Consider the following 12,392-nt stretch of genomic DNA (forward strand, 5'->3'; position numbering starts at 1 on the left):
ATCCCTTCCCAAAATCTATAGCTAGCCACGTGGTCTATATTTTCTGTCTCTATCTTTTGCCTTTATAATTAATAATAATAATTTAAAATTTTTAAATACATTTATTTTAATTCATCCATTCGTTTACATTTTTTAATTATTTTGATTTGGTTTATGATTGAATTATTAAATATTAAAATTAGACCCAATGGTTGACCACTTTTTTTTAAAAAATCAAAGCAAAATCTAATTACATTTGGAGAGATAAACAGCATAACATAATCTATAAAATAAATAAGTGAGATTGTGTGTTTTATGTTTGTATGTATGTATGTTTATGCATTTATGATTTGGGCATACATTTCTTAAATTTTATTTTATAATTTCTCTCACATTTCTATAATTTTCACTTTTTGAAACAAATGTTAGGTCAACTAGATTCTTTTTGCTACATTTTTTCTTTGTTTTAATTATTTTTAATATGGTATAGCCTTTTTAATTATAAAATTTTAAGAATGTGAATGTGTGCTTTTTAGCTAATTTGAGAAATTGGTATATCAATGGACACAATTCAAATTAAAAGTGCAGTTTCATTGTTTTCAATACATAATTTCCTTTTTTTAGTTTCAATGTTCATGTTAATATATATGACACTTTTATCATTTTAATTAACGCAATTTAAGGAAGAAAAAAACAAGAGGTTAGTTACCATTATTTTTTTGATTCTTGTACTTTAGTTTCGTTTTATTTTAGTCGTCTTTAGAATTAGAGAGAAGTAGAATGGTCTCCTTTAGTCACTCCATGTTTGACTCTAATATTATGATAATATTTATTCGCACTCCCCTTTCTCCTATTTTTCACACACACCCCTCTCACTAAACTTCAAATATTTACAAGTAAAAGTAGATTGTCAAGTAAAAACAAAAAATTCAGTAGCAACCACTACAAAAGTAAGCATCGATAAAAACTAAAATAATAGTCTACGGTCCAAAAACAGACAATTATGATGCCAAAACTATTATAAATTACTACCCGCACCAAACACTCCCTTAAGTGTTCAGTATTAGTTTTATACTTTCAACGAACCATTTCAAACTTAATTTAAAAAGAATTTAGTTCAACCACAATTTATAAAAAAAAAGTTCAAACAATACTAAATTTTTTAAAAATAAAGTAGAAACTAAAAATGGTGTTTATAAATATGATACTAATTGGAAGATTTATACAAAAGTATAAAAATGAAAATTAAATAATTAAAAGTACTATCAATAGGAATAGAATAAATTCTAAAGTATAGAACCAACAAATATAACTACAAATTATTATATTAGTAAATTAAAAGTGGAAAGAAAATGTGAAAATTGAAAAATAAATAAATAAAAGGCATCAGCCATAGAATTTTGGAAAATTAGCTAGTTTCCTAAAATGCCCTATTTGGTGGAAACCCCATTTAAAAAAATTGACGTCCCATAAATTTCATTATTATTATTATTACTGATATTATTATGATGATGAAAATAATAAGAAAATAGAGAAAAAGTGAAAAAGAAAGGAAATGAAAAAAAAAAAAACAATAAGTGATCCTTTATGTGACTCAACGTTTTTCTCGATCGTGCGGACCGCAGGGAGCCACAAGATTTAAGGAAACGACACGTGGCAAAATCGAAAGGCTAATAAGATTATATGGTGGGTTCATCTGGTAGACAAGAACCGGTCTTTAGGTGGTTTTAGTCACCGGTTATAGCCGGTAAACTAAGAGGCAAACTTACCGATAGGTCCGGTGAAGAGGGTCAATGGTATAAGATAGCTGGGGTTTAAGCATTATGTGTTTAGGTGGTTTTTCAAAGGGTTTTGGCGATCGGAATTTTTATTTTTACTGAGAGAAGAAGAAGAAGAAAAAAATAAAAGGAAAATAAATTTAGTTTTCAAACTTTGTTTTTGGTTTGGTGTTGGGAATTTTTATTTTTTCTTTTGGATTAAAGCGAAAAATTTAAAAAGAAAAAAAAGGAGATGGGATAGAAAACGAGAGAATGTGGTGAATCAATCAAAGCCAATCCTTGTTTTGTTCTTCGATTTCATTTCTAATTTTTTACAGATCTCTTTTTCGCTTGCATTTGGTGGTGTTTTTCGCCGGAATTTCGTTTTCCGGTGATGAGGATTTGAAATTCGTTTTGTTTCAGGTGAGTCATCATAATCGTTTTTTTTTTTCACCCATTTTTGTGTTGATAGTTCTTTCTTTCGTCGTTTCTAATGGATGTGTTGGTGGGGTTTTTTTTTTCTTCAGAACAGTGCATTTGGATTTTAGACAAAAACCTTGGGATTAGGGACCTGAATTTGGAAGATTTAATCTCCAATTTCGTTTCAGTATTGTCGTTTGTTGAGAATTTTTGGTTTTTATTCTTTTTAATATCTGATGATGATCACACTCGAATGGGGTTTTTTATTGGGTTTCTGGGTATCCAATTTGTGCTCTGTGAGATTCGATCTCTGATTCTGCATCAATTTTCTTCTTTTTTTTTTATTTATAATTTTGTGGGTGATCGAAAATTTTCGATTTTTCTGTTACCAGTTCTTGAATTTCGATGAAATTTCAGCTGTTTGGTGATTCCTGCTTGGATGTGAGGAACCATCTCTTTCTCATGGATTTATGTTTTCTCTTCGTCTTCGATCATCTACTCAAGGGTTTTGTTGTGGTTTGTCATCAATTTATTAATTTATAGTTTTTTTCCGGTTAACGAGTAACAACATATCTTTCTTAATATTTTCTCTCTAAAATTCTTTCTGGGTTGGATTTTGAAATTTACTATTACTGCATGTCACTTTATTTCTGATGCTTGTGTAACTCTATTGCATGAGGTTTTACTTTTACCCTTTCTGGAACTCTTCGATTGCTTCATCCCGTCATCACTAAAGATTGTTGAAATTTGGGTTTTAGTTAGATCATCAGCCTCTCTTGAAATTTTAATTATGGGTCATTGCTCCTTATATTTGTTTGTGTGGGTGTGCGTGAATGAGTTTGGTTGGATTGAATAGAAGCATTGGACTTGTGATGTGAAGGCCTGGAATTGCCTCAGGACTTTTGTTTTGATTTGTCTTCCTCGAATGTCGAAGCATGATTCGTCTTTTCAATTTAATTTCTCTAGTTTGTGAGAAGAGATCCAGTTTGAGTTCAGGATACGGCATTCGATCCTTGCTAGTTTGTGTGATTTGATGTTCTTAACCAATAAACTAAATAAAATCTGATTCATTTCTTTTTCTTTTCAGGAATTAATCTGTATTTTGACATTGTGAGCAAGCTATTCACAAAACTGAAGTGGGTTTCAGATGTGCTAAATCTCTGTGTATTGTTCATATTTGTGCTATGACTTCTAAAATATGGTGCTTCAGAAGAGGTTAGATTATGGGTTCCATGGCTACCAAGTGCCAACCAAGCCTCGAGCTACTAGATCGGCCAGGGTACATGTCCTCTATCATTCTTGGCCTTCGTTCCAAATTACTTAGAGATCTCTGTCTTCTGCTTCCTTCGATTACGATGAATTTGAATGATTTTCTAATTATTTCAGAAGAGAAGTTTATGTAGAAAGGGCACTGAGGGTAGTCAAATGCGTGCTTTTGATTTGTTGGCTACCGTTGCTGACAAGTTGTTGCATGGGACAGATGGTCCTACCACGACTGCTACTGATACATCAACCGTAAATGATAGGAATGCAGTTATGAACAAAGAATTGGATGCAAACAGTTTGCTCAAAGTCGAGCCTTCTGATGGAGGCAGCTGTTACCAGGGCCTTGTCCCAGAGACCATTTTATCAGGACACAATAAAAAATGTGATAGAAATGATTCTCTTCCACAGCATGATGAACATTCACCACAATTAGTTTCCATAGTAACAAATTTCGAGAAGTGCAGGAAGGAAATGGAAAATTTAGTTAGCGAAGTACATCTAGGCTCCCCTAGTAGCAAGGAGTCTGATAATTGTGAATTGGACCGTAAGCATAAAGTTACGGTAAAATATGAGTTGCATAAAACTGAAGAGCTGCTTACTGGAGCTCAGAATCAGGATGACTCGTGCAAGAGAGAGGATCCTGTTATATGGGACCAGAAAGCTCGTTTGTTAGGTAATAATTCAGATAGTTGTGGCAAGATGACTCAGGACAAAAAATTTGTTCAGAACTCTTCTTTTGCAACTCAGAATAATGTAAAAGTAGATGATAGAGATGATGACGAAAACTCTTCTGGGTGTACTCACCCAGTCTCCTCAATAAAGTCCTTTAGGACATTACCTAGTAGTAGAGACCGAAGAATAAGGAAAGTATCAGCTTCCAAATCTTGGAAAGTAGTTCCGAGATACAGGGATGAATCACTTTCAAAGTCTGGTATGTGAACCTTATTTATAGCAGTATTTATTACATTGGGTATGTTTTTGTGCTACAGGTTTGTTTCAGTTTCAAATAGATTGTTTTCTTGTTTCTAGATGGGAGTTGGAAATCTATGTTCCGCAGTAAGAGCTCTCACGACAGTTGCAGACGGCAGAAATCTCAAATGAACATTCCTTTTAAAAAGAGGAAATTCTTTGACTGTACTAGCACAGTGTCAAATTCTGACGGTGGAATTAATTCAGAGGGTCTTTCTGATTCAACTGGGAAGGTTGTCAATACAGATAAGTCAGGTTTGTTTTTTGTAGTGATGCCTTTATTAATGGTTTTGAAGTAGCAACTAATAACTTTTTGTGCCTGAGATTTATTTCTCTTTTAAACTTTTTGCTGAATGCTGTTCACATCCCCATGCAGGGAGATCGTGTTCTGCATCTGGTCAGGGCCATCAGAAGTCTTTCCCATCCAAAGATTCTCATGGTATGAGAACTTCTGATGGATTTACTGCACTGAACTGTCTTGGCTTATTATTTCCGCTCGCATGTGGATTATACATGAAGGATCTTATCTTTTTTTTTTTGTCTTGACAGTGAAAATTAGGATAAAATCTTTTAGGGTGCCAGAGCTCTTTATTGAGATTGCCGAGACTGCTACTGTTGGTTCATTGAAGGTATGAAAACGATGGATATTGTGTTTGTTGAATTTACTTCAAGACGTCACATATGTCAGCTGTAAATTGGTTGTAGACACGGTATGATGCAGTTTTAATCCACATTGTTAACTTGCAAAGCATGAAAGGAGAAATGCTAACAAAGATTTTATGTCCAATTTTTTTCTCATATGGAGTTCTTGAGTGTACGGAGATATAGGTACTTCTCTGGTTTTTTACAATCATGATTTGTTATTGTACCCTGATCTTGCTCAACTGGTTATGCAGAGGACCGTAATGGAAGCAGTGACTGCTATTCTTGGTGGTGGATTACGAGTTGGCGTTCTTCTTCAGGGGAAGAAGATTAGAGATGACAATAAAACTTTATTTCAGACTGGAATTTCTCATGACAACCAGCTTGATTCATTGGGATTTGCCCTTGAGCCTAATCCTTCACGAACACCTCATGCCTTGGACCAAGAAGATTGTCCTTGTATTCTTCCACATGATGCCGCCGAACCTCCAACCAGGTAAATGAAATATGGCAGCACCTGATGTTTCCGTTAAACGTTAGTTGTTATCATATTATAAAACTGATAAACCTGCAAGTTGAAGCTTTATCAACACATTAGGCTGTTTCTTTATTTCTGGTTGTCAAGAAAATGGGGTCGCATCACTGTATCATATGTTACGCTGTTATACTAATCCTTGATCAAGTCAAGTTCCAATCCTTGTTCTAGTCATCAATAAGGACTGATATGAATAGTTTGAAAGCTTGTGGAGGGAATAGATTCAATCACGACTAAGTCCTACAAAATCTTTCCAGTTATGTATGGGTTGCATGCAAGCAAGTTAATCTGGATACTAACGGAGGAAAGGGAGAAAAATAAAAGTAAAATGATCATTGTTCGTTGTTATCATCATTGACGTTATTTGTGGGGGGTGATTGAATGCTGTGATTTTCAGGTATTCACGGAATGCCTCAGCAGATAATCCAGGCAGTAGCACTGTACTGTCCGAGCCTCATGGAGATTCCTTAGGTAATTTCATTGAGAGTGACCATGATTCGGCACCCTCCCCCACCGATACGTCAAATCACAAGAGCTCAACAGACTCTAAAGCCTTGGTCACTGTACCAGAAATGACAGTGGAGGCACTTAATGTGGTTCCCATGCATAGAAAATCTAAGCGGTCTGAGGTTGCACAGCGTCGAATTCGCAGACCCTTCTCTGTTGCTGAAGTGGAGGCATTGGTTCAAGCTGTTGAGAAACTTGGTACAGGAAGGTATTATATATATGTGTGTGTATATTTTTATTAGCATGCAAGGAATCTCCTTAAATATAAAATAAAATTACAATCAGAAGCAAGGAACAATTTTAGCCTTTAGATTTGGACGTGCTTATCTTTAGTAGAAATGATCTCCATTTGCAGATTTGTGATCAACAGTGAAAATATTTACATGGAAATTTCTAACATAAGTTGTTAACAAAAATTTCACCAGTTCTTCACAAAATGACTCCTCTAAAGTGGCTGATATTTATTATTCTGTAGGTGGAGAGATGTTAAACTCCGTGCATTTGATAATGCAAAGCATAGAACTTACGTGGATTTGAAGGTATGGAACGTCTTCTTTTGTTTCCAACACTCCATTCAATGATGATTTTGTTTTCGTTTTTGCTTGTGTTTTCTCATCTTCCCTAAAAAGGGCAAAAAATGGATAGGTAGAAGCAGCAGTGTTTACAAGCTTTGTAAAACCGAATGGTTATTGAACCATGTTTATTTTGTCTTGTTCTATGTGTAATCAACTGAAGTTTTTCTTTGGTATGAGAGAGGAAGTTTGCACAATTTAGGGTCTAGAATTACAATAACACACGCACATAGTGTTGCACTGACCTCCACTTATTGGTGCTTCCATGTTTAATCTTTTGAACTAGTTTACTTACAAAAGAAAGGAGTGGATAGCTGTTGGTTAAAATCTAGAATGATTTGGCTGTGAATTCAGGACAAATGGAAAACACTGGTGCACACGGCGAGAATATCCCCACAGCAAAGAAGGGGAGAACCCGTGCCACAGGAGCTTTTGGACCGAGTCTTGACCGCGCACGCTTACTGGTCGAAGCAGCAAGCTAAGTACCAGCTAAAGCGGCAGCCAGAGACATGTCTTCTCCTTTGAACAAAAAAACAAACCAGCAAAAAGTTAGGGGTAATGGGTTGGTTGGTTATATATAACATATATATGAATATTAATATCTATATATATTATATAGTGCCTATTCTGAAAGGTCTTTGTGACTATGACTATTCTTTTTTTTTTATTTTTTTTTTTTTTTTTTTTTGTGGGGGGGGAGGGGAGGGGGTTGGGTTTCAAAGAAGGAAAGGTGTTGTAAAAATTAATGATAAGGAAAGGGTGATTTAATGATGAAGCAAATGGAAAGTATATTACTATATATATTTTGGTGTAATATTTGGTGGGTCTGTCCAAAAATTGTCCTTTTCCTGATGTTGTAGGGGAGAGGCTCTTTCTTGGCAACTTGTATAAAATCATTGTTGGAATAAAGAGCTTGCTAACGGAATTCGTTTCAATTTTCTTCATCACTCTTCTTTTCTTTGCCTATCCTCAATTGTCTTTTCATATATCATTATCATTCCATATGCTTATTTATTTGATCTATGATCATTGTTGAGACATGGTTTTATGTAGCAGATTGTTACCTCTATAAGCTTTGATCTTATCTCATTCTAATTGGTTTTGAGGGGTTGTTTGTTTGGGGAATCCAAGATTCTTATGGATCAGATATTTGAATTACTGTAAGATGTTTGAGTCTTTTTTGGATTCTCGTGTTGACGGCATCTACTTTTTACTCTTCTTTTTCCCTTTTTTTACTTCATATAAATTCTTTGTTTTAATTTTATAATCAAAATAAAGACTGACTACCATATTTCACATTCTTTGGGGTAAATAGTATTTATTTGATTCTTTTAAAAAAATATTCAAATTAAATATATATACATAAATAAATGTGTGTATATAAATGTTTTTCTTTTAATAAAAAGAATAAAATGCAAAAATATTTGAATAATTTTGAAAATGGAAAAGACCCAAAATTGGTACATGATTTGTAAAACGCTCATGTACCAAATCTAAACGAAACGATCATGTACCAATATTTAAACGATCTTGATATAAGATTATTGTACTAAATCTAAATGATCTTGTACCGTACCAAATCTAAATGATCTTGGTACACGATCTTGTACATCTTCGTATACGATTTTGTCCTAAGATCGTTTAGATATCAATATATGATCATTTAGATTTTGGTAAACAGTCGTGTAATGAAAAGAGAAGAAAGACACAATACTTGATAATGAAAAAAGAATAAGGAGATATCGTTGAAGATGAAAGATGACAAATAAGGGAGAAATTCCGGACGAAGAGAAGCAATCGTAAACAAGAAGACGTTGAAATATAAAGAAGAGAATAAATAATAATAGGAAGAAGATGCACGTACAATGTGAAATTCAAAACCAACCGGAACAAATATGAAATTTATGAAAATACAATAATAACTTCATAGATTTTATTTTTTTGTTACATACGCGGAAATACTTTTTGGTTTTTTTCTATATATGTGTGGAAATTAGCCTATATATAAATCTTAAATTAATATATATTACTTTAGAAAACTAACAAATAAAATAATAAAGTCTATATTGGTAAAGAGCATATTGATATATTGACTCAAAAGAAGAAATACAAATGAATGAAAACGAATATATTAGGTAATTTCAACTCATACTAATGAATTGTGGTAGGGGTATTCTTAGAACATTTTGTACATTTAAGATTTTTCCCCTTTTTAGAAATCCCACAAGATAAACATGCTTATTCAACTATTCTCATATATCTTCAAATGTCTTTATATCTGTGAAATATTTTAGATGATGGTTGGTAACCATAGTTTTCGGGAATTAAGTGTATTACGAAGCAATTTTAGGCAATGGTTAGATGGTGAACTCAAATGAGTTTGTAATGGGTTTTAATTGCAAGTCTATGTCTTTGATTGAATGTTATAGACTCAGTTTGTAATATTAAATTTATTGATTTTCCATAATTTTCAACTCAATCTTCTTCTCCAACGTTTCACGATTTTTGCCTTTGATTCCTCAATCATTATAACTGAAGGGGTTGCCACTTGTATAGACACAGGGAAGCTACCTAATTGCATAAAGAGGCGAGTTCTCTCTTTGTACTTACTTGTTTTTTACTTTTCCCTTCTTTCAATTGTGTGTAGATCTGTGTTTCCATATAATTGAAGAAGAAGCTTTCAAGAATCTTTCTGTTCTTTCTTTTACTGCAATTTCTGGTTTTCTTCTTGCCTTTTCTTTGTGTGATGGAGAGATGAAGAGAAGATGAAGAGAGGAAGAAGAAGAGGATGAACACATGATGTTTTAAAGTGGTTAGGTAAGACCTACGTCCATTGTGCTTTGGGAGTCGTGTATTATTTCTTTTCAGTTTTGTTGTGTATGAAATATCAAAGAGATACAGAGTATTTATAGACTACCCTATGACCCTTAGCTAAACTCTAGTTAGACAAGAAGTTAAAACTTACAGATTTGACTATATGTCTTTTACAAAGAGATAATTGTTTTAGTAAGAGTTATTCCCACAAATCTCCACCTTAAAAGATATAGAGTGAAAATTTTGTGTATGTCTTGACTCCCAAAGCATTTGATGCAGTCATTCCTTCTCGAGTTCCAGGAACCCGATTGTTTGAAGACACTTGAGGAACTTCGATCGAGTGACTAACTTTGTCAACATATCAGCTGCATTTTCACTGGTGTGAACCTTGAGCACTTCTACTTCCTGTTTTTTCATTTGTTCTATGATGAAGTGAAATTTAATATCTATGTGCTTTGTTCTACTGTGATACTGTTGGTTCTTGGACAAATGGTGGTGTTTTGGTTATCACAATAGATCTTTACAGATTTTTGTGGTAAGCCAAAGTCCTTCAGTAGTCTCTTTAGCCAAATAGCCCATAATAGCTTCAGAAAGAGCTATATATTCAACTTCAGTAGATAATAGGGTCACCACAAGTTGTAGTGTAGCTTTCCAGCTTAGTAGGTTGCCTCCTATTAGAAAACAATATCCTGTTAGTGACCTTCTCTTATCCAAATCGCATAGTCAGAATCTACAAAACCATAAAGTTCAAACAGTTCTTTAGGACATATTTTATAGATTAGTTGTGCATTCATAGATCCCTTTAGGTACCTAAGGACCCATTTGGCTACTTCCCAACGCCTTTTGCCTAGGTTATCCATATACTTGCTAATTAAACTAGAAGAGTAAGATAAATCAGGCCTAGTAGAAATCATTAGGTACATAATACTTTCTATCACTTGTGAGTAAGAGATGTTTGCCATGTATTTGACATGGTTGGGATCTTCTGGGTCTGGACAATTTGCAGTTGATAGTTTGAAGTGTTGTGCAAGGGGAATTACCACTTGCTTAGCATCTAACATATTAAATCTTTTAAGTACCTTATAGTAGTAGTTACTTTGGTCCATTGTTAGAAGTCTATTTGTTCTTTCTCTTGTGATGTCAATGCCTAGAATTCTCTTAGATTCTCCAAGTTCCTTCATATCAAATTCTTCTTTCAAGGCTGTCTTTACTCTTTTAATATCAAACTTTGATTTTTCTGCAAGCACCTTAGAGGAATAGGAATTTGAATTTATAAATGCCCAACTGTCATAGGAACTTTTATTAAAACCAAGTTTAGAGATTTCATCAAACTTTTTGTACCAACATCTTGGTGATTGTTTTAGACCATATATGGATTTTTTGAGATAGCATACCTGATCTTCTTTACATTTTTCAATGTATCCTTGTGGTTGATTCATGTATATGTCTTCTGTCAAGTCACCATGTAAGAATGCTGTTTTAACATCAAGTTGTTCAAGTTCTAGATCTTCTTGAACAACTAATGAAAAGAGCATTCTTATGGAGGTTTGTTTTACAACTGGTGGGAGAATATTTCATTGTAATCAATTCCTTCCCTTTGTGTAAAGTCTTTGTCTACAAGCCTAGCTTTATATCTAGGAGGTTGAAGACCGGAAACTCCTTCTTTAAGTTTATAAATCCATTTGCAAGATATGGTATTACAATTTCTAGGTAGTGTTACCAAGGTCCATGTATTGTTGATAGCAAGTGATTCCATTTCATCATTCATGGCATTTATCCAGTGTCTAGCATTACAGTAGCTCACTGCCTCATGAAATGTTTTTGGTTCATCATCATTAAGATTATTCACATCATTTAGGGCAAAGTTTACAAAATCTGCTTCACTGTATCTAGAAGGAGGAACAATAGTTCTTCTTTGTCTACCTCTAGCCAAAGAATAGTTTGATAAATCTCCTTCTTCTTGAGTAGCTTTTTCTAGAGTAGGTGGTAGATTGATACTAGCTTCTGCTTCTTCCTCAATGGTACTAGGAAGTTTATTTGATTCATGGTTTGGTGGGTGCTCCACCTCAATCTCATTTGGTTTAAAATTTGGATCAAGTGTTTCATTAGGTTTATCGAGCATAAACATAGTATCTTCCTTAAAAACCACATCTCTACTAGTTATACACCTTTTTTCTATAGAATGCCACATTCTAAATCCTTTAACTTCCTCTATAAAACCTAGGAACATACATTTTATCGCTCTCGGTTTTAATTTCCCTTGACTTTGATGGACAAATCCTATACAACCAAAGATTCTAAGGTTTTGTAAATTAGGAGGATGTTTAGACAATTTTTCTTCATGTGTTAGGAAATTTGTAGAGTGATGAGGGCATCTATTAAGGGTGTAAACAGTATAAGAAACAACTTCTGTCCATAAATTTTCTGGAATTAAACCATTAGACATTTGACATCTAACCCTATCCATTATGGTTCTATTTAACCTTTAAGCAACACCATTTTGTTGAGGGGTATATCTAACGGTCCTATGCCTCATTATTCCATGTACTTTACAAGAGTTATTGAATTCCCCATTACAAAATTCTAAACCAATATCAGTTCTTAAACATTTAACTTGTTTAGAAGTTTGTTTTTCTACCATGGTTTTCCATTCTTTAAATTTTCCTAGAGTTTGATCTTTAGACTTTAAGAAATAAACCCAACTCGTTCTAGAGTAATCATTTGTAAAAGTTAGAAAATACCTGGAATTATTTAAATATGGTATTTGTGAGGGTCCCCATAGGTCGGAATGAATGTACGCCTAGGATAGCTTTGGTGTTGTTATCAACCTTTTGAAAGCTTTGTCTTGTAGACTTGCCAACTACACAATGCTCACAAAAAGATAGCTTTTCAGCCACTCCTTTAAGAAGAGGTCCCTGTTCTGACAACACT

The 12,392-nt window shown here is 33.8% G+C and overlaps 1 protein-coding gene across 2 annotated transcripts; it reads left to right on the top strand.

The window, feature by feature from the left end:
- The first annotated feature begins 1,828 nt into the window (after nucleotides 1–1,828).
- Nucleotides 1,829–7,294, top strand: LOC101218350 (telomere repeat-binding protein 5). 2 transcript variants are annotated; one of them, XM_004153399.3, is made up of 10 exons: nucleotides 1,829–2,159; nucleotides 3,244–3,435; nucleotides 3,543–4,353; nucleotides 4,452–4,646; nucleotides 4,768–4,830; nucleotides 4,941–5,020; nucleotides 5,288–5,529; nucleotides 5,966–6,283; nucleotides 6,551–6,614; nucleotides 7,002–7,294. In XM_004153399.3, exons 2-10 carry the CDS (start codon nucleotides 3,355–3,357, stop codon nucleotides 7,170–7,172), a joined length of 2,025 nt encoding a protein of 674 aa, XP_004153447.1. In that variant the 5' UTR covers nucleotides 1,829–2,159; nucleotides 3,244–3,354; the 3' UTR covers nucleotides 7,173–7,294. The 2 variants fall into 2 exon arrangements, with proteins under 2 accessions (XP_004153447.1, XP_011658220.1); XM_011659918.2 differs by lacking the exon at nucleotides 1,829–2,159 and adding an exon at nucleotides 2,543–2,672.
- The last annotated feature ends 5,098 nt before the right edge of the window (nucleotides 7,295–12,392 follow it).

Source organism: Cucumis sativus, chromosome 1, assembly GCF_000004075.3.
Source record: "Cucumis sativus cultivar 9930 chromosome 1, Cucumber_9930_V3, whole genome shotgun sequence".
In the NCBI taxonomy this organism is placed as follows: Eukaryota; Viridiplantae; Streptophyta; class Magnoliopsida; order Cucurbitales; family Cucurbitaceae; genus Cucumis; species Cucumis sativus.

Bases quoted from the DNA above. Each gene is read 5' to 3' on its own strand.
- LOC101218350 (XM_004153399.3), top strand. From the start codon at position 3,355: ATGGTGCTTCAGAAGAGGTTAGATTATGGGTTCCATGGCTACCAAGTG. The intron at 4,354-4,451 runs GTATGTGAACCT...TCTTGTTTCTAG, and splicing joins TGAATCACTTTCAAAGTCTG to ATGGGAGTTGGAAATCTATG. The intron at 4,831-4,940 runs GTATGAGAACTT...TTGTCTTGACAG, and splicing joins CCCATCCAAAGATTCTCATG to TGAAAATTAGGATAAAATCT.